The following is a 21,996-nucleotide window of genomic DNA, read 5'->3' on the forward strand; positions in this document are numbered from 1 at the left end:
CTTTATTTCACCAAAAGTACTAAATTCCATTTCCTCTGTTGTTTTTTTTTTTTTATTATTCTGTGAAATATGTGAAGTTACGTGGGAAAACTGCTTTTGCATTTCTTCTCTTTGCAACACAGGTTAAAACTATGAGCTAATTTGATTATGAAAATACTTTCAGGCTTCTAGGTTATCTTTCCTTTCTGTATCTTTAGATTTCATTAGCTACTGACGATTTACTGAGATAACTGCTTATTACTAGTAGAAAGCAGAAGACTTGGTAACAGCGCTAGGAAGGTGCTTACAGTGTCATACAAAGCATGGACAAGAATTCATTTGGAAAACTATAAATCATTGAATTGTTCAAATTCATGAAAAGTGAAGTAAAGCTGGAACTGGTACTCAGTGCTAGAGTGATCAAGATAATTGTTAGCCCATCTTACTGAAAGGAGATTAGAGGAGCTTGCTCTTCTCTTAATCTGACTGAATGAAGGCTGAGGGAAGCCATGGCTGGTTGGTTTTGGTGGTGGGTTTTTTGGGGTGTGTGTCTCTGTTTTCTGTGGATAGTGCAGAGCACTGGCCATGTGCCATCAGATTATATGTAGTTCCACCAGAAACAGAAAAATTAATTATAACGTATTTATAGGTATGTTTGCAACCCCATTATATTGGGATTTTGGGCTGGTACTCTTTCTTAATGTAAAATCTCAGTCTTGTTCAGCCTCCAAAGAGAGGAAGCACACAAATTGATGACAACTTGGGGGTGATAGAAAAGCAGTTAACACTTCTCTAAGATACCTGAGAAAAAATAATGTAGCACTGCATGGTATATTGTCTTCTTTAGAGAGCTGCCTCCACAACAGCACTTGAATAGTAAATATTTCTTTTTTTGTTGTTGTTTTTGCCTTTTGTTAATAAAGTATGGGTAGTGAATGTGAGTGAAAATCTGTGTAGATAGAAGTATATCAATTTCAGTAAGAGGCAGGAATCTGTCATATCTGATCCTGGTGGACAGATTGCCATTGAAAATATTTTTTATCTTTGGCATGACTACTTCTCTGAGGGAGGCGAGGGTGAAGGCTGAAGATGCCAGAGCCAGTTCAGCTGTAACTGGTTTTTGGTGTGATGGGGAATGGGCAGAGGAGGAGGTAATTTTGTCATTTGATTATAGCTTTATATTATGTAATTATAGGGCAGCAATTAAGCTAATAAAGTCTGCCTGTCCCCACCATGCTTAATATGTTACTGTGTTTCCAGACTTTTAAATTAAATGCTGTTGATAGAAGGACTGGGGGTTTCCCTGGACTGTTGAAACTTGACTGTTTCAGAGAACTATCTGTGAATTGTTTGAATCGTCAACTGGATGGGAAGTTAAGGGTTTGGTTTAATATCTAGCTAAACAAAAGTACATATTTTGCAGATAAGAAGCATCCATTTAGCAACATCACGTGGTGTGAGATGGCATGGCATAGTATTAAGTGTGATAAATTAGTAATTTTTTCCATTTGATCCTGTTTTCGTTTTGCCCGGTATTAGTAATAGAAGGCTATTGTTTTCCAAAAGACATTTTTCAGACCTGGAAACTGGTCCAGCTTTTAGAAACTGGAAATCCTGCTGTTGCTTTCCTGGTTATTGACCTGTTTGGCATCACTAAGCAGGGTGGCATTAAGGCCAGTGTGAATACGGGTGGCAAAAGAGGGTGCAGAGGGCTGCCTGGCAGGCACTGGACCTCATGCCGCTGTAAGAAAATGGCAAGTGGAAGGATCTGCAGAGCAGGCGGTTACCTGGTTAGAAAACACCTTGCTGTGCCTGCCTTGGAGCTCTGAGCCCTGCTTGTGTGTGGAGTGGAAGTGATGGTGCTGGATGCTCCTAGACGTGCTTTGCTGCATGAGATACAACTTTCTGCTTTTCAACTTTTTTGAATTTTTCAACAGCATACCTTACAGCTGCATACTAACTTGCTTTGTTCTTTGTCTGGGTAGGAGTTCGGTGTTGCAGTGGGAGTGCCTGTTCATTTTCCCTTCTAGCAGGGTGTATGACTAACCAGTCCTTATGGGAGCTGAGGAACTCACAGTTTTTATTTTTCCATCTTCAACATTAGTTCTCAAAAAATTAGCTTAATGACAGCACAGCAGAATGCTAGCTGGCATTAGCATCGTGTCTGGGGGGAGAATTTTTCTCATCCACCATCTGCTGGGAGAGGAACATCTCCTTTTCGGTAGCTGCCTTAATGTCTTCCACAGGGGAAGAGGATTCTCACAGCAGAAGTTGTGGGAAGCTGGTAGGTCTGGTCAGCACTTGAAACAACAACTCCTAGTTTCTGTCTTGGGGCAAGTTCCAGCCAGGTTTACCTTGAACATGTCCGTTAATTCAAAAAAGGCTTGGTTTTCTATCACGTCCTTGTTTCTCAGTCTAATTATATAGGTACATAAATGTTTTCAGTAACAGTGGTTTAAAATATATAGATTGTTTCTGTTAATTACAAGTGGCAATACTTGGAAATCTGTTAGCTCTTCCTCTGGGTAGAGGGAGGGCTTGCAAAGTAGCAAACCTGAGTGCTTTTTAGCTTGGGCAGCTACAATTTCTTTTCAGAACAAATTAATTACAACAATCTTACAGGAATGATATTTTATTTCAGTATAATTAGTAAATTAATATTACCGCTATTATTTTGACTGAAAAGGTGTGTATTGTCAGTTGCCCTGAAATAACAATAAGTAACACAATACATACTCCATTGATACTAAGGAATCTTTTACTTACAAAGCTTGCGCAGGAAATTATGCATCGCTATGCCTTCAGATTGTTTCTGTTGAAAGAAATTGTGAGTTAGTTATGGTCTGCTGCAAGGTCTACACCTAACTGATTGCTTACAGAAATTGTTGACATATTTCAGAAAAACAATTAAAGATTATAGATAAATACATATTGATAACTTTGATAACCTTTCACATGTGGTAACTTTACATAGTTTTACTATTCTTACAGTTGCGGGTGAGTATGCTTTTGCCACTTTGTGGGTTTTAATCTTTCTTTAGTCTTCTACTTACTCAGTATCTTGCCCTAGTAAAAGCTACGTTTATGAGGAAACCAAGCAATCTAGAAAGTGACTTCAGTGGATGTTCTAAGGATGGAAAAATAAATGTTCGTAGTGGGCTTTACTTGACCACACCTCCCCCTCCTTTCTCTTACGTGTAAAAGAATGTTTTGCTACATTATCCCTAGAAATCTGACAAGATCTGTAATTACTAGCTGGTATTGTATGTTCATTTTATGGTTGATAGTAGTTTATCCCTTAATGGACAAATATTTACAATGCATGTGTCACAGCTGCTCTAGTTCATCTTACTGTGTAGAAGGCAAGAGTTGAGCAGGTCTTGTAGTATGAGCTACTTCACCGTCAGAACCAAGGGGCACTACCAGACCATGACAAATGTCAAGTCGTCAGCATTTCACAATATTCAGAAAGCAGAAAATCCATCTAAATGTACTTCCCACCTACAGAGCCCATTTATGAGGATGCCCAGAGGGCAAGTCTTTCTTTAGGAAATGAATAGCCATAGCTAAGCAGTTTGACTGACTTATATTTATAGATCTGTGAAGAACTAATTCTTTTCCACACTCTCTCATGCCTTTCTCCTCAAATAAAACATCTTTTCAGTATTTTAATTACCCTCTTTTTTTTTGTTTGTTTGGGTTTTTTTGGTTTGGTTTGGTTGGTTTTTTGTTAGTAGCATACAGCTTAAGTTTTATTGAACATAAATACCACTAGAGGACAAGTGATGGCTTGAGGGTAGGTTCATTTCCACCCAAAGTATGGCACAAATCTTTGCTGAAAGCACCACAGCTCATCTGAGAGCAAGGACAAGTCTTAGCTAATTCAGACAATCTGAAAAAGCCAAAGTATGTCACTGCCACCTCTGGGATTAGAATGGAAAAAAACAATGTGTAAAGAATCAAAAAACTTAATGGGTTGCAGAATTTGTGCAAGATCATCTAAAACTTCTGCATAGCTTATCAGGTTACTTTGCCGGACAATGACTGTGCCAGGCTCTGCGTTTTGTAACACAAGTATTCTGTTCCCCATCGATCCTTGTGAGACACCAAATGGATCTCCTCTTCAGATGCACAGAATTTTTCACGTATAAAGATGGTAAAAATGAGATTATTAGTCAAATGTATCACCTTACTGAGGTACCAAAAAAAAACCAAAACCCTGTCTGAAGTGTTAGTCTTTGAAAGAATGTACTTCTGTTAACTTTGGTAACACAGCGTATCGATCACTTTGATGGGTCTTTGCTTTCTTACGTGAAAGGGCAATGAAGACACCGCATGTGTTACATTTCTTTCCCCTATTCCTTTAAGAACCTTTGAGTACCATAGATCAAAATTTTGCGTGGCTGAAGTGTTTATTTTGTTTACCTGTTTCAGAAAGGCACTGCAGATTATCTATGGTTTTCATTCTGTGAATTATTTGGCTCAAAAATCATAGTCTTAATCAAAATTTTAATTGGGAAAATCACTGTGGTTTTGAAAAATGACAATATTGGTATATACAGTATTTCTGCTTTATAGACTGATGTTTGGACAGAACAATTGATGGCTGTAGTGCAGGTCAGAATCTTAGAAACTTAACTCTTTCACAGCAGCCTTGACCCAGATTTTAAGAAAGTGCTGACTCTGCTACTGTAAGTGTCTGCTCTGTTTCCCATTCTTTCTTGCCTTTGGAAAACTGATCTACAATATGTGGAATGAAAGAGTTGAATAACATTTCTGCAAAGCTGGTTCTTGTCTACAGATGCACAAATGCCGTAGGACCAGTGCACTCCAGCAGGTCATGGCTAGCATGCAGTCTGCACTGACATGTCTCTCAGTTCTGTTTTAAACAGGTGGTCATGCCCAATTAAATATAAACTTACCAAGGCTTGGAAAATGATGTCATATTAGAGCAGTTCTAGATCTTGAGATGCAAAGACCTTTAGAGTTTTTTTTCAGTGTAACATTCACTGCTTACAGCAGAAATTACCATGTTTTTTCCATCCAGAGGAACATGTATGAGGACCTTGAACCCTTTTCCTAAAGCATTAATTAAAACTTATATCTGCTGATATGTTTACATTTGCATTGCAGATGGCAGTGCACATCTTTTTTTTTTTTCTTTTTTTTTTTTTTTTTTTTTTGTTCGAAGAGAGCCCCTCTGCTTATGTGCGGTAATTTTCTCTCTTCCTTTTTCCAGCCTGATATTTTTGCTCTAGTGAAGTAGAAAGGTGTATGGGGAGAAACCCAGGGCGTTCATTATTCTTCTGGCTTACCAACAAGAGCCATCTTTATGCTCCGTGGCAGGAAATGCTGCTGAGTATAGCCCAGTGAATTGCGTTTTTCCATTTGAAGCTATTCTGCCATCTGTGGTGAATGGTTATGAGCCACAGGAAGGATGGGTTTTGCTTAAATGTGAAAGAAAGAATAATCAGCCCAACTTGCTTCTGCAGTGCTTGATTCCAAGCTGGCAGATGTGAACTGAAGACTGAAGTGGTGATCACAGTTCAGTCTGTTGCAAGTTGCTGGTTTTGGTGTGTGTACTGTTATGGTAAATACACTGAAATACTGTTAATTATATGTAAGTTAAAACTATGGCTGGTGCTCCCATAGCTGTAATTTCTACAAATCCAGAGTGCCATCGAACTTTGACATCTCTTCATTGGTTATTTTCACAATGGTATAGAAATTAACTGTACTGAGTTCACCACCTGAGTGATTTCCTCCATCTCTGCAGGTGGCTGCAATTAACCCAAACCATCCACTTGCTCAAATGCCTTTGCCACCCTCGATGAAGAACTGCATTCAGCTGGCAGCATGTGAAGCCAATGAGTTGCTACCCATGATTCCTGATCTGCCAGCTGACCTTTTCACATCATGCCTTACTACACCGATCAAAATTGCTCTGAGATGGTGAGTATCTTCCCTGTTATTGAAGGCAAGTGCGTAGTTTGTGTAGCTTGCTTGTTGAAATGATAGATTTGTTAATCCAAATGCTTAATCTAACATAAAGTTTCTCTGCAATATTGAATTACAGGATTTGAACTATGCATTTGGGACAGCATTTTATTAATCAGAACTAGAAAGGTGAAAATATTGTTATCTTCTACTTATTACATTTTAGATTCCAGCTCAATATCTAAGTTTGCTCAGATTAAGGGATTTACTGTTCTGGGAATTAAATATCTGCTTCTTCAGAGAGCAGAAATAGTATGTAGTGCAATACAACTTTTTGTAAATTGTCCTTTGTACAAATCATATTCCAAATATTGCAGTTGCTGTAAATAATACAGTAGCATTAAGTAATGCTGTAGTGAAAGAAATTGAGCGATAAACCAGAGAAAGATGTTAGGGAATGACATATTAAGTTAATTAGGCATAAAGTTATAAAAGACTGCTAGAGATAGCAGAAGCTTTTGAAGACCAGTATTTTTACCCAACAGCAGAGAGGTTCGTGAACAATTGTGGTGCCAGTTGAGGACAAGGCATGAGGAATCTGGCGTGTGCACCTGGGTAGTACATAGCTCTGTTGATTCACTCCTGTCTGCATGTTTCACTCGATCCTCTCAAGGTTATGTGTAGTCCAGAATGAAAAACTTCAGGTCGTTTGCTAGACTAGATTAAAACAGGTGAAAGCCTATAGATGTTGCAGGCAGTGGTAAGCAGTTGAGTCACCACAGCTTCAAGAGTTCTTAGCTGTCTTTTGGAGATACTTGTCATAACGTATGATTCTTAAACTCTCTCTGACTTAAGTAAGCCATAGACAGAGTTAATTTGACCAGGTTCTGCTTTAGATACATAGTGCCTTTGACTGATACCTTTTGCTCGTGTGAGGGACGGTGCAAGATCCATTTAATTTTTTGTCCCGTTTTTGATTTTGTGAGCTTACAAGGTATTTTCTCACAGAACAGTGTCACAGCTTGTAAACACTGGCAGAAGTTTTGGATGATTTTGAAAAGCAGGGATTCAGTGACATTAGAAATATTTTCAAGGCTAGGTTTTGAGAGAGCTAGGGAGAAAATAATTTTTCTGATGGAGGCGTCATGGACCAGGAGTCTGAAATAATGGGAGGCTAGCCTAGGGTTTCAGCCAAGGAATGGCAAACCTCTGAATTAGGGACGTGTGTGCTCCTCTTATAGATGAAAAGGATTTTAAAGCTTGCTTTTTCCTTCTGCTGTTGTACAAATGAAACATCATGCTGTTTTTCTGCAATACTGGTCTGGTTGCTATACTAACCACTCACAAGTGAGCACTTGCAGGTGTGCAACAGGACTGAGCCAGAGACATTTAATCCTATCTAATCCTGAGAGAATGATGTGTGCTTCCCTTCTGAGACAGGTGAAAGGAAAAAGGAGGTGAACTTCCAATATAGCTGTTACTGTGACAGCTCTTCTGGTGAAGTGACTGTCTTGGTGTGGGGCTTTGCTGCCTTGCTGGTCATGCTGATGTGGCAGCGGTAGGCTGGCTCGGAACTCTGCCTGCTGTTTGAAAATTCTCCTAGATCCTTCCGCATAAATCCTGCTCTTTAAAAGCTAAAGAAAGTTACTATGTGGCAAAATTCCTTCAGGGGAGCTGAGAGAAATACTGTGGTTTATAACTAGGAAAACAGGGTTGCAGGGAGCTCCTTTGGTCATGTGGAACACTGCTATCCACATGTGAAGTTCAGATTTCTGCCGGTTTTGTCTGTGGAGGAAGGCTTTGAAATACAACTGAATGTTCCACCTGATTAGCTCAAGGCTAGCAGCAGATGACAATGGATGCAACCTGATAAATACAAATGGTGGTTTTTAAGAATTTAATTTTTAAAATTTTTAATTTTGAACTTGTTGAATGGAGTCCACAACCAATAAATAAAATGACACAGGATTCAGCAAATGGAGGTTTAAGTTCAAGTTTTAGGGAGAATGTTTTCACCAAAACAGTATCTTACTGTGGAAAGAAGAGTGAAACTGTTGCTTTTCAGGGTGGGTACACTGAGGCTTGCAGTTGTTCTGAGTAACTCATTATTGTGCCTGTTAAATGAACACGGTGTGGACACAGTGACACCACTGAATTTCTGTTGCTTTCACTGATTCAGTAAATCTCTGTGAGAATGCCTAGCATGGGCTTTGATGCCTATCGAAGATTAACTGGTTTCTAGCAAACTGAAGCTTCATAGAGTGAAGTGAAAGCTATTGGCATTGGGACTTCAGGGTTCTCCTTCCTTTGCAATTATCAGAACCATATTTCACAGTTTGTGGCATATTTACAGTGAAAATGCTGAGGCTCTGTAAGAGCATTTTTTTGGTTCTTGGTGGAATGTTTTGTTTTGTAATATACTGAGAAAGGAGTTTTGGTTTGGGTTTTGAGTTGGGTTTTTTTTTGTTTGTTTTGTTTTATGATCTGTTTAGGAATTTTCTGTTACTTCATCTCCATAGGAATGTGGCTGAGGGGGTGATCAAGGCAGATTCTCAGGCAGAGCTACACTTGGCATAAGCATGAGATACTCGGAGTTGTGTCTTATTTGTGTTTGATGGGATATGTGTTTGTAAAAATGCAGCTCAGGGGAAGGATTTAAAATATTAACCTCAGCTGTTCATGGGGTTGATGCTGGTAGATGTCATGCAAACTCCTGGATAGTAAAACATTTCCTACTGCATCTGATCGAATGATTATGGGTGTTGCTTACTGCACACAAAAAAATTATCCTCTGTTCTCTGATTAAGATTATGCTCTTTTCATATTCTGTATTGATTAGCATTATTACAGTTGTGTTTTTATTGTGCAAGCCTGTAAATAAGAAGTGCTTGCTTGCAGAGCATTGTTATTCTGTCCTGTTAAACGTAATAGAAAGCCGGACCCTCCTCCTGTATTGACACAAACCGTATATTGGTGTCCTGAAGCAGACAGATAACTGAAAATAAAGGTGTAAACCTTTGTCATTAAAACTTCTATTTTACTTCAGTGTAGCCCTTTTAATAAAGCTGATCCAGAACCCTGCAGAATTGCTTTTGAAATATAACATTTTTGCAATATTGACAGGCTAATGAGGTTTCATGTACTGAATTTATGGGCAAATAAAAATTTGATGAACAAACTTCTGTACATCCCATTTTGTGCGATGTATTTTAAGTAAACAACTGATGGACAAAATGACATCAAATGGGGCTGCAGCTGCATCCACTTCAGTCTAATTTCAGGGGAGGAAAAACTGATGCTGGCAGGAGAAACACAGGTTGGTTGTGCCCTTCCGAATGTGGTACCTGAGACCCTCAATGCCAGTCTGACAGTTCCAGGAATGCAGGGTGTGAATTCTGGCTATCTTGGTACTTGCTGTCTTCGTGACTGTTGTGAGCTGATGTATTCCAAATACATGTTGTAACTATATCTAGCTATATATGAGGCAAGCTTAGGGATAAGCTCTATGGATTGTTAATCTTGACTAATATGCACTGATCAGGAAGTAGACGCAGCTATTGCAGAAACAGGCAGAAATTAGTAAGTTTGGTGTGCTATTTTACGCAGATCTCAGTTTCTCACGCTGCCTAAAGCAAAATGCTTTATTGGAAGTTGTGATTGGTAGTGTGTCATATGCTTATATTATCATCAGTCCTTTAAGACGTAAGCAAGCTGCAATTATATGTTCAGGACTTTACACATCAGAGAGAAGGCTGTGCTTGTCTAAATTGTCTTAAGGACCTTGTGGCTTTGAACTGTGAAGTACCACTCATAAAAAAGTAATACGGCTCCTGAAAAGTGCTGGAAAGCCCCCAAAGCAAAAAGAAACAAAAAGTCTGGCAACTGCTCAGACTCAGGAATTTCAGATATGCAGTTTGAACAGCAGAACGCTAATACAGCAAGCTTCTAAGTGCATGGAAAAACAGCTTGACCTGTGACAGCTGACTTTTAGGGTCAGTTAAAACAAATGTTTGAAGTGTTTGTTTGTTTTCTAATATATTTATTTTGCATTTCTCCTTGAGACCTTGGGGGCTTAACTGAGACAACTCTCTATCCCAAATTTATTTAGAGAAACTAAATGAATTTCAAAATACTCCTGTGGTATCCAAGCAGAACCCAACTGAGCACTATTTTTGTGTATTTCTGGTTTATTTCCTTATTGCCTGGCATTTATTGGTATGTTTACATGCAGCTCTAACATATTTCACCTGGAGTTTGTGATGATGACACCAACCATCACTTGATTCCTTGCATTTAGAGAGCATTGGTGTTATGAAAAGGGGTTACAGATACAGGATGAGGAACATCTTGTTTACAAGTACATTTTCTTGGCAATCAGTGGTGGTTAGAGAGGAAATGCAAATAGTCTGGTGCAAGTTCAATGGGGTTTCAATGAACGGATCTCTTTCAGAATATTCAGGGCAGTGGTGGGGCCTTTTACTGTAACAGGCCCAGTATACACAAAAGCAGTAACGCTTGCTGCTTTACTCCCGTTCTGGTGAATATCACACAGATCCATGGTCGGGGCAGGAAGGATGGTTGTTCCCTAGTCAAATACAATCTGGTTTTATTTTGTCATCTTTGAGGGGCTGTGAGCTCAAATGAAATAACTGACATCTAAGCTTATTTACACGTTGCCCACAGTGCGATATTAGCAGCTCCCTAAGGAAGTGCCAAGTGATGCATTTATATGTGAAAAATATATTTTTTTCCACATTCATATGTGAAAACACCTGTTTATAGTTGACCCTCAAAGGTGTGCTTGTCCGTTGTTGTGGAAGTTACAGGAAATGCTTGGCACAGTGGCATTTCTCCTGTTGTGTGTCCTGAATGCGTGGGGTGAGCTTTCTGCCTCTAATCCAACAAGCTGTAATCAAAAGCCTTGTGCTTAGAAGAAATCCTTGCAAACAGGAGGTTGATGTATTTGTTTGCCCTGTGGCGAATGGGCTCTGCTGCCTGAAATCATACCTTGGATGGGAGGCTTCCAAAGTAAATACAAAATACCGTGTGACATGGGAATAAGTGGGACTCTTCTTTGTAGAGGGCAAGTGTGTAATGGTACAGGGTCGTGCTGTCTCTGTTATGATCCTCTTTCAGATACATCATAATGTAAAGGCATTGAGCAGAGAAATTAGAGAGTCTTTTGGCATCCTGAGTCTGTAGGGAGACTCCAGCCTGATTCCAGTGACCTAATTCTGCCGTGCTGAATTCCGCCTGCAGGTTTTGTTTGAGAGGGGTATTTTCCTGTGTGGTTCTGTAAAGCAGTGTTGTAAGATTTTTTTATATTTTAACAGACTGTATAGGGATCCTGCTGTAATGTTCACAGATAGCTTTATGACTTTTTTTTGATTGTTTTTCTTATGATGGATGGCGCACACATCAGAAAAGCAGCCTGGAGACCACTTAGCTTTTCAGATCCCATCCCTGTCCTTGGCAGTAGTGGATCTCCTGCAGGCAGGGGATGCTACAAGAAAACTGGAGGGACCTCAAGATTTCAGAAATGGGTTCTGCACATCTTGTCTTTAAAGAACTAATTGTTCTCCCCTTTACCTGGGGGAGAGCCTTTTGGATGTGAATAATATGGCTCTGGTGAAAGGAGGGGCTTCAGCTGCAGTGACTCCAGCCGCTGCCGGGTGCGGGAGGTGGGATTCCTGGGCAGCCAAGCCCCCTGGTCCCACACTGCCCGTGCAGCGTGCTGCTGCAGTGCAGGGAGGGGTAGGGGCTGAGTATCAACTTACATTACACTGATGTGTAATTTCTTTCAGCAGAGAGTGTATTTCTGAAGTACAGGGAAAACAGGCTGGGAATATAGTGATATCTCTTGAGGAAGTAATTTCTCAAGCTGAATTTGCTGGTTTTTCTTCCCAGATCTATAGTTTCCCACTTCTGCCCTCTGGGCCACAAAGTGTGTCCCTGAGAGTTTGGGGGGAGGGAGACGAGCCCTCGGAAACCGTGCTGGCAGTTGTCTTGTCTTCCCACACTTGCTTGGGTTTAGCAGCTTGGGATTCTCTAGGCACGGTGAGTGGTAGTGCCAACAGGACTCCGCGTTTGCCAGGGCAGGGCTCCTGGAGTAGTGATATTTGTAATGCTGAGGAAATGGAGTCAGCATTTTTTTTAATTAAAAGACGGAGGTGTTTGAACTTGACACATCCCTCTCGTTCCTTCCCTTTCTCACTTTCCTGCCTGCAGCGCCAAATCTCTTCAGGGAAACCCAGCCAATGCTAATCATTATTCCAGAAGCATACGCCTCCTCTGCTGTCGTGTCGTCTTGCTCCTCCCAGGAGACTGTTCTAGATGACTACAAGCCCTTTTCACCCCACCCCCCCCTCCCGCTATGTGCTGGAAAACTTGTCACTGTGACAGTTACAATACCCCAGTTTTGACACCTGACGATGGAAATCGCCGCATAATCATGAGTGTGACAAATATTGAGGGCCTTGTTTGATTCTTATTATGCTGTGGCAAAGTTTTCTACCGAAGCACCATTTTAAAAGCAGAAGCACTGTAATAAAGAAACCTCCTTCCATATTCTTTCCACAGAACCTTGTCATTAAATAGTCAATTAGTGTGTTTTATTTTTATTCTCTCCTCCACAGGTTCTGTATGCAGAAGAGTGTCAGACTGGTGCCAGGAGTCACACTGGATTTAATAGAGAAGTAAGCCAAATTTTATGATTTTTTTTCCCCTGTTGCTGTTAATTTCCTCGTTATTTCTAGCATTTTTCTTATTTGTCTGTGAGGAAGTTTCTTTGGAAAGCTTTTCATAGAGTCTGCGCCTACAGTATTTGTCGTTTCTTGCCTTACTGTGTGCTGCTGAAATAAGCAGTGGCTGTAAAAGGGAGCAGCGCTGCAGGGGGGGTCCGGCTGTGCTGGGGCTCCGCTCAGCTTGGCAAGGTGGGTCCTGTAGCTCCTGCCACTTGTGCTGTCACCCCAGACCAGCCAGAGAAATGCAACTGCAGACACAGTGTGGCCACGTTCCTGGAAGTGCAGCGCTGCAAAGCTGTGCGTGGGGCTGCTTTTGGTGTGGGTTTTGACCCACTGTTTGACCCAGTGCTCCCAATGGTGGGAGCATTGACAGAGGAGAGGTGCTTGCAGCCCTGTGAGCTGTATGCCCTGCGTCACCAAAACCAGGGAACAAACAGAGAAGCAGTTAACCAAAAATGCCATTTGTCACTTCATCGCTATGCTGTCCTACTGTTCTTTGTCTGATAGTGTTGTTATATTTCAGACTTAACACCATTGAAACATATTTTAATCCTTTTATACAAGCAATATTTGAGCGTAATTACTGGTTGGCAGGCAGCTGAGGCAAACTGATTAACAAAGACAACTATTCTTTAAATTCTGTTTCAGTTTATACAAACAAGGTAGGCTTTGAAATAATAATTGTCCGCTGTATCTCTGCCGTTTAAGATTGTTTAAAAAATATTTTTAAAAAGGGAAGCGTGTTCTTAAAGACAGTGCAGTAGATGCTCGCAGCCACTAGACACAGCAGTTCTGTGCTCCCTGCAGACTGTTTTTGAATGCCCTGTTCTTGGAACATTGATACACACACACAAACTGTCTGGGAGTGATTAATTAAAGATCATTCATTCAATTTCTTAGAAATTCTGACTCTAGAAATACTGTTGTTGAGATTAGTTAGAACTCTTCCGACACATGGACACCCAGAGTCCAGTTACCTTTTGTCTGAGATGAAAATTGTAGAATTGAAGGGCATCCTGAAAGGGGCTAGGAGAACAGGAATCTGGGTAATAAGCATGAATTCTTGATAGAAATATATTATCATACTTCCTTGTTTTTTAATAAGCTTCTGCATGGTGTAGCAAAGTGCAGCAATCTTTCATCGCGCATGCTGCCAATAGCGAATTACCTGTTATAGCAGAAGCAATGAGGCTAAGATTGCATCAGCTAGAATTTCTTGTTCAGTTTTTGCTTTAGTAAATCATTCCACGTTAACTTGCATGTTTTACATTCAGATGAGATTAAAAATGCTTCTCAATGGTACTACCTCTTCCACAATACATACATTAGAGTAGTCAGGCTCAGTAGTATTTAGGTATTCAATCATGCTAATTTTATATGTGCAAATTTGATTATTGTATCTCTTCTCAGTTGGGGAAGCTAAGCAATGATTCCTGTAAAGCTGTATTTCAGAGGCACTAATCTTACCAAAATATTTTTTTTCCAGTTTACAACTAAAATAATAGAGACAGGACCCCATCTATCAAAGGAAGTGTTAGAGCAGTTTTCAGATATGTCAGTCTAGGAAAAGATCTGCCACTGGATACTGTTTTCTCTGAAAACCATTGTGAAAATGTGGTGGGGTTTGGTTTTCTTCTGGTTTTAAGGAGATGAGAAGCAGGAGGGAAATCTACCCAGGGCATAACCTTGCTGTGCCTGCATACTCAGAGGTGTACTAACACATTTTTTTGGTGTGAGGAGAACTGATGGGCTCATCATCAGCGTGGACTGAGATCACCTCAGGCCACTAAATAAATGTGTTCCAGAACAGTGACTATATTATGTTAATTGCAGTTAACATATTGCTATGAGAGTGTATCTAACCAAAGAACATATGGTGAGGGTCAGTGAAGGTCTGAGCCAGGTAGCTCAAGAGTCAGCTTCACTGAACGCTCAGATGTGCTGCTGAGTGTTGAATAAATGATGGTGTACTGGCAAAAAAAATAATTTCTTTAGTGTTCTTGTTGGTTAATACTACAGCACACTACGTTCTTTAAAAGCTGTCTTCACAGAGAATGTGCCAGAAGTAGGTTCCTGGTGGATATCAGATATTTAAACCTCATCATCTTAACCTGCTACATATATCAATAACAGAAAACACATGGTTTTTATTACAGTCTTGAGATAGGCCTAGAATGCTTCCTGGATTGCCAGTGTGTATATTGTAGTTTATAATTTAGTTGTCTTTAAAACTGGGGAAAGAGTTTGTATTGCAATTAAGCTGCAGACTTTGAGACTAAATTAGGCTGTACCTTCTTCGAAGGTCTCAGATTTCTAATTATCTAGGCTAAACCAGCATCCTGATGAATAAACGTGTGGTGTATCCTGATGTGCATTTATATTACAGAGCTTCTGAGATGAAGCCAAATTAATCCCTAGCATAGAAATAAAGATCTTTACTGGAGCCAGACAGTAAAATGCAAAGAAAAAAAGGAAGGAAAATTATGTTGCTGAAGCACTAGGAATTTAGGAACCTCTGGCTGCCACTTCATAAGACTTTTCAGTGGCAACATCAATGTCAGGCATTCCTACTGCCTTGTTTGGTCTTTTCTGTTTGATCACGAGCCAACACGTCATCTGTGCTGGGGCAACTGGTTGCGTGGCTGCTGAGTGAAGTGAACTGGGGCTTTGTTCTGCTCTTTAAAAATTTTGGAAAAAATCCTAAGGAATGGTTTAACTTGATGGAGGGTTGGACTACAAAGCTGGGTGCCAAGAATCAGGGATGTACAAGAATGCTTTAATCTATACTGCTGCATTAGGCTCCCTCTCCTCAAATCCCATTCTCAGGCATGTGTGAATGGTGTATTGCTTTCCTGGGATTTTTCCCCTGGGTCCATTTTGCAGAAGGACGAAATTCTCTAAACAAAAATCCCCGTGATCTGAGAGCTGTTCGTGCTTCTGATGGAGCCACTTAGAAGACAGTGTTTTCAAATGGCCATGTGAATATGGTACCACAACTCACTTTTACAAGTGGAAGGGAGCCTAGTCCCTTGCTGTCAGGGTTTTGTGACAAAGGACCTTTTCTGAATGTCAGCTCTGCGTCACGTAGGCAGGAGCAGTGTGGGAGAAATTTGTCTTGCTGCAGCGTGTGCTGTTGCTGTTCCGAGAGCAGAGAGCCCATCTCTAGGCTGTCATTCACCAGCACAAAATCCATTTCTAAAAATCACTATAAATAACGTATTTGAGACTAGAATTAATTTTTGTTTCCACTTTAAGTATGTTGAGCATCATGGACTGGAAATTATTAGTGTTTCAATGTGCATTGTTTATTGATAAGCAATGGTTCAGTAGGAGCCCATTTAAAATAGGAAAAATAAAATCTCAAGATATCACACGGCAGAAGAAGTGTAATTGGAGAAAACACAGAAATTATACTGTAATGTAACAAATGCCCTTGGTGCATGCTCTCAGAACTTAGCTAAGTTACTTTCAGGATGGTAAATTGGAGGGCAGGTGAAGGAGAGCAGCTGGTTAGTATCATGGTTTTTTGAGTTTCTTTTTGTTCCCCCAGGTGATTCTAGTAGCAAATACCAGCTACTCCCATCCCTTTTAGTAAATTGTCCTCTGCCAGGCTGGCATGTGTGTTGTGGCTGAGGGGTCTGAGTTAACATTGCCCTGAGGCTGGACCAGCATGACCCAGAGCAGCAGGTCAGGCTGAGTGTGTTGGGGAAATGGGGAAGCCCCGGGCACTGCCTGGGGCTAAAGGAGTATTGCTTTAGCACTTTCCCTCAACGTATAACACAAACAGCAGCTTTTTGCTAACTTTTTGAAGTTGAGCACATCAGTCTCCGAAAAGAGTTTGTTGTGTGGGAGGTCCCTGGAAATGATAGTTTGTCTGGAAAAGTAAGGAGGACAGAAACTGTTGAAGCATGGCAGCAACCTTACAGACTGTGCTTGTGTTTAAATAAAATTGTTGTTGCTGTGTAAGCACATGAGGCCAAATGCTAAATCTAAATGGTATCTCCACCAAGATAAAATATTGTCTTCTAAAATACACTGCCTGCCTGATGCGAGGAAATACTGCCAGAGCTGCTGGTGTTTAGGGTTGGCAGAAATCAGCAAGATTCATAACTAGATGGAGAAAGACATTTGATTAAAATAAAGAAGTTCTCTTGGTTTCAGCAGTATTAGGCAGGGGGAAATACTGTTACTTCTTGGCCAGGCGGCTGAAGGCAGAATGCTGGTTCTGATGTTGACAGGACTGTGTTCTCTCTCTAGCAGGTCCGTGTCATCACAGCTGCCACAACTTAAGATGTCTTTGCAGAGGTGTAACCAACCAAGTGCTAGTCCAAGTTCTGAAATACTGCAGCCTGTTTGGGTTTTTTTTTAATATTTATTATTTTATTTATAGGGGAAAACTATAATTTGTAGTTTGCCTTTAGACCTAGGTTAGGCAGCTTTCAGCCCCTTTATTTTCTCCTAGAAAATTCAATAGAAGGCGTTAGAGCAGATTTCAGAATGTGCTTCAGTAAGTATTACTAGCCACAGTATAACAGGGATGCTGTGCCATGCTACCGGTTGGTAATATATCACTCATTAGTACTTGAGTTGAGGAAGAAGTTTGGTTTTGAAGATGTTATCCTGAAAAGTTTCTCTTCCATGATAAATCTGCTTTTATTGAAATGGAGTATTTAATTTTATTGTCATTGTTACAGAGTATCAGTCTGTAGTGTAGGCAAAGCCTATTGTAAATACAAATTGAAGTTCATACTCAAAAGGATGGTTTTCATAGCAACACTTCTTTCATATCTTTGTACAGACAGATGACAGGCTTGAACACTGCTCTACAAAGCTTTACAGCACTCTCAAACAAATAATTTAAGACAAAACGTTTGAGGTGCTGAAGTAGTTTGCCAAGGTTTCAGGAGCCCAGTGATGGCACGCCTGTATCACTCATGTTGTTTTGTGGTGAGTACGTGTTGGTTTTGAGCACGTTCACTCTGTTGATCCTGCCTAAGATCCAGCTCTTGCCAGTTCAAGATTTTCACAGCATGTATCCTGCCTGCATTGCTGCTACACCATTCGCTATGGTATATGCTGTCCCGTTTTTTTTCCTTGGGAGAGTGAAAAGTGAAATATATTTATGTTATTTTCTTTCCCAAAACTAAAATTACTGTGAACGTTCGCAGGTATATGTCAGTACCAAAGCGTCTTGTTTTCTGAAGTTTGATACTCATATCCCAATGTTACACATTATTATATTCCAAAGGTAGAGATAATGATGGAGCCCATCCGAAGGGAAAACCTTGCATCCTTTGAGGTAAATGTTTCCCCTGTAATTAAAGTGATTCATGGGATTTTGCTAAATTTCTGACAAGGACATTGATGGTTACACCTAGCGTGAGCTCTTTAGTGACCCTGACATTTTGTAGTCCTTGCTTTTCACAATAGACTGCCGTGATTTAGGTCTCTGTGAAGGCGTCTGTCAGGAAGTTGATGGAAGAAGCAGTTGAGAGTCCAGAGATGTTAAATTGCAGCAAGCAGCTGAGACGACTGCCCGTTTTTCCTTTTCTTCCTCTCCCTCAAAAACAGTTTTCACAAATGAGGTCTGTTTTGTCCTTACTGTCAAAGGCTCTCGCTGATTATCAAAGCTTAATGTGAAAATCGTTAGGAGAAGTGATACCAAGAAGACAGCAATATTCCTTGTGGGGAAAAATACTTTCTGGAATCATGTGATGTTCTGGTAGTATAGATGCACGCCCAAATAGAAACTAAAAGAAGCTTTAGTTTATAGCTGCAGGATGGATTTGAAAGAGCACATTGTATGAGGGAAATGTACTCACCCCAAAATATTTTATCTGATAAATGACGTTAAGTGAATTTCTGTAGTGGAACTCTACAAAAATAACAAAAGGAAAGTGACCTCTACTTCAAGAGCGGTATAGAGGATGGTGGAGTGGGGTGGGGGTGGGGTGGAGCATAACTGATTATTTCAAGTAAATCTGTAACAGTGTGAAGAAACAAATAGGACTTTGCCATATGTGTCTCTTGGGACTTTCTCATGTAGGTTGGTGGTGGTTATTTGAACACAGTGCTGCAGTGCAGCTCTCCTAGCTGGGCTGGGAGGTTGGTACCTCTGAGTTCAAGTGTGTGGAGATGGAATTCATTCGAGGTGTTTAGCTGATGGTCGGCTGATTCGCTGTCCCTATCATGAGCATGTTTGAATGCCATCTGAGAGTTAAGAATCGTTCTTCTGTTGCCTTTGGAAGCTTAAACTTTAATTCCCAAAGGATTAACATCTACTGTTGTTGAATAATACTGTGTTAAAAATCCCTTCCTCGGATCGCTTGGCTTGTCGTTTGAGTATTACAAACTGTCCTCCAGTTTCTGGGATGAGAGTTTGAGCAGTCCCGTGTAGGAACAGAAAATACATTGTGTTTATTTTCATCTGCCGATTTATAGTGCTGACTGTTCCAACTTTAATTGATTCCTGCGTGCAGCATCGAGAACAGCCCTGCTGCCAGTTTCCTTCTAATGGCTGCTTTCTAGTGCCAGTTCAAAATCTGAAAGCTCTGGTAGGGTTTTGGGCAGTTATGGAAATGTATTGCCTTTCATTCTTCTGCTATTCCCCACGCTCTCTCTGCCCTCACCATTAACACCTAATGCATAGGTTTCAAAGTGCTGAACAGTGTTAATCTTCACAGTGCTGGAGCTAGGTACAAAATTAGTATCTTCCTGACTATATATGAGGGCAGAAAGAAAATGAACTTACCTGATGCCACATAAGATGTGAGACTGACATCCTGTTACGTTTCTGCTCCTTGATTGCAGTCCCTCTTAGGTAGCGGTATTTTCTATAAGTCTTGCAGCCAGCCAGCTTAGAAAGGACACTCGTATGGTGAAAAAAATACCAAATGCATTTAAAAAGCCAAAATGGAATCTATACTATGCTAATGAGTAGAAGTCTATAAATACAAAAATGAGAAGCATACCTTGTTGCCCAAGAAAGTAAATATTCAAGTCGCAAGGAGTTTCTAATGTTGGGCTGCTAGCAGCTGCTTTGGATTTCAGCCTGTCGTTCCTGCGTAATACCATCAGTAAGATGTGTATCAGTTCATGATCTGCATTTAATAAAAGAGAATTTAGTATGAACTGTGTGCAGAACTCTCCATCTGGCATAAAGATTCAAACTCTACCATGAAACACCCTGTTTCTGTTTCTACTGAAAACTGGCTTGAAAGTGGCTATCAAATGGCTTAAGCTCAGCATTTGGCTTGCTAGGGAATCTCAGCAAGGATCACTTTAGTTTCTAATTAATAACATTCTGACTTATGAAATACTGCTATTTTGCTGCAGAGGGTGTTCTGCAATGCAAATATTTATGTGAAATCCTCACAAGAGCAGTTGTGTGGCCTTGTGTTCCCTCTGTTTGCTCTGGGGGATCAGTTAACAAATGCGGTTTCAGAGATGTATATTTTTCCTCTGCTATCAAGACAGACAGGAATTTTTTAATAAGCTGTTAATTTCCAGCTGGTTTAGAAACTGTATTTATACAAGGGAACATGCTTCATCTGAACCTGCATGGAAACAATACTGCTATGCATATCGGAAGAGTAAGTTGCCATAGAGAAAGCACTTGCATGGTGTAGTTTGATTATTGTAATAATTGAAAACTTGTTAGAGAAGGGAAGCTGGGGTGCATTAAAGCCATAGGATGTCTTACCAGGCTGGGGGCATCCCCACTCCCATCCCATTTCGGGTATTTTCTCAGGGGGACTGAAGTTGGGTGAGAGTGCCAGGTTGTGTTTGTGGATTTGAGTATCTCAGTACTAACAAGACAGGCCAGGACCAAATCTGTTGGTCTTTTTTTTTTATGAGACTCAAATAAGCATTAGAAAGCATATTTAAGAAAGCTGATCAGGATGGAGGCAGAAGCTGAGAGATACTGAAGAACAGTTTACAGCCACTTTTCTTCCTTTAAGTAGCGTTGTGCCTGCGTTGACCTTGAGGCATCGTAGACTCTCGTTTGGTCTCTTCAATCACAGAAACCAGATCGCGTGTCAGTTCTACAGTTTCTTTGGGCCTCGTGTCTTATCTCACATCTTATTACAGATGAACAAACACAATAGGAGATTTTCATTCAGCTCCTGGATGAAATATATTTGAATGACTTTTTTCAGACTACAAAAAGCAAGATCCTGGACCCTGGATTCTGGCTTTCCTAAGTAAACTGGTGTTTCTTTGGAGTGGGTTGGGTTTTGTTTGTGGTTTTTACTACTTGATTCATCTTCATGCAACATGGAAATTCTACATTTCACAAATGCAGAACGAAAGAGTTCCTTTTACCTGTAGATATCACTGTTAAAAACTTCGTGAATGTATTGCTGTAAAACGTCAGAATCCGAGATTTAAGGGACCTGCGTACTGCTGCCAGTGCTTTTCAAAGAGAGGTTAATAGCTCAGGTTTTCTTAGAATCTTCCAGTAAATGCAGGTTGTCTTATAGCTAAAATATACACGTGCACACACACTCACACACACGTGTGTGTGTGTGTTCATGCATGGATATAGTCATAGAGAGGCTTGCACTGTGACACACCAAGACATTCCATCAGTCCCAGACTGCTTGTGTATACAACAATAACCCTCTGGCTTTAAGGGAGTGCGCTTAAAAGCATTTATTAAATGCTCATGTAGCACGCAGCAGGATTATCCCAACAGAATCACTGGTTGGCCCTCCACTTTTTTCTTTGTTTGAGGAAGGGGATGCCTCTATGAATATTTCAGGTTTGTGCATGATCTGTGTTATTTTCTCCTATATAAAATATAATCTTAAAAAACCCCAAAGCCAAACCCAATCCTTTGCTCGCTTTCACTGCATATCCTAAGTATGAGCAGGGACAAGAGTAGATCTCTATTTGGAAAGCTGCCATCCCTGGTATTGATTAGTGACACTACTTTAAATTATTTAATAAAATTAGCAATTGGACTCAGTGTTTTTAGTACCTTACTACACCAAAAATAGACTCCTGATACGTATTGCTGACATGATTTTGATGTTCTTAGGGATGAAACTACATCTGCAGTCACAGGCTGGGTAGATAGGCGTATTGACCCAGTGGAGGAAGACTACGCGATGCTGAGGGTGGCAGGACAGCTTGCAGCAGTGGCAGTGCCTGCTGTCTGCTTCCCTCGCACGCTGCGCTGCCGGTCCCCTGACTCGATAGGGGAGAGGAATTCATCCTCTTTGGAAGCGGTGGGGAGAACACAATCAAAAGAAAATAATTTTAGCTTATTATTTTATAGGCATGTAGGTGCTGTGATGGTGCAGATGGGTGAGATCATGAAGTGACTACACAC

At 40.5% G+C, this 21,996-nt stretch overlaps 1 protein-coding gene across 4 annotated transcripts in view; it reads left to right on the forward strand.

The window, feature by feature from the left end:
• The window catches only part of RPTOR (regulatory associated protein of MTOR complex 1), a 159,100-nt gene that overhangs the window by 52,756 nt on the left and 84,348 nt on the right, over positions 1 to 21,996 (forward strand). For all 4 annotated transcript variants that reach the window (XM_037403769.1, XM_037403776.1, XM_037403782.1 and 1 more), the window contains exons 6-7: positions 5,756 to 5,931; positions 12,552 to 12,611. In XM_037403769.1, coding sequence (XP_037259666.1) covers positions 5,756 to 5,931; positions 12,552 to 12,611 — 236 coding nt within the window. The remainder of the gene's footprint in view (positions 1 to 5,755; positions 5,932 to 12,551; positions 12,612 to 21,996) is intronic.

Source organism: Falco rusticolus, chromosome 1, assembly GCF_015220075.1.
Source record: "Falco rusticolus isolate bFalRus1 chromosome 1, bFalRus1.pri, whole genome shotgun sequence".
NCBI classification, from domain to species: Eukaryota; Metazoa; Chordata; class Aves; order Falconiformes; family Falconidae; genus Falco; species Falco rusticolus.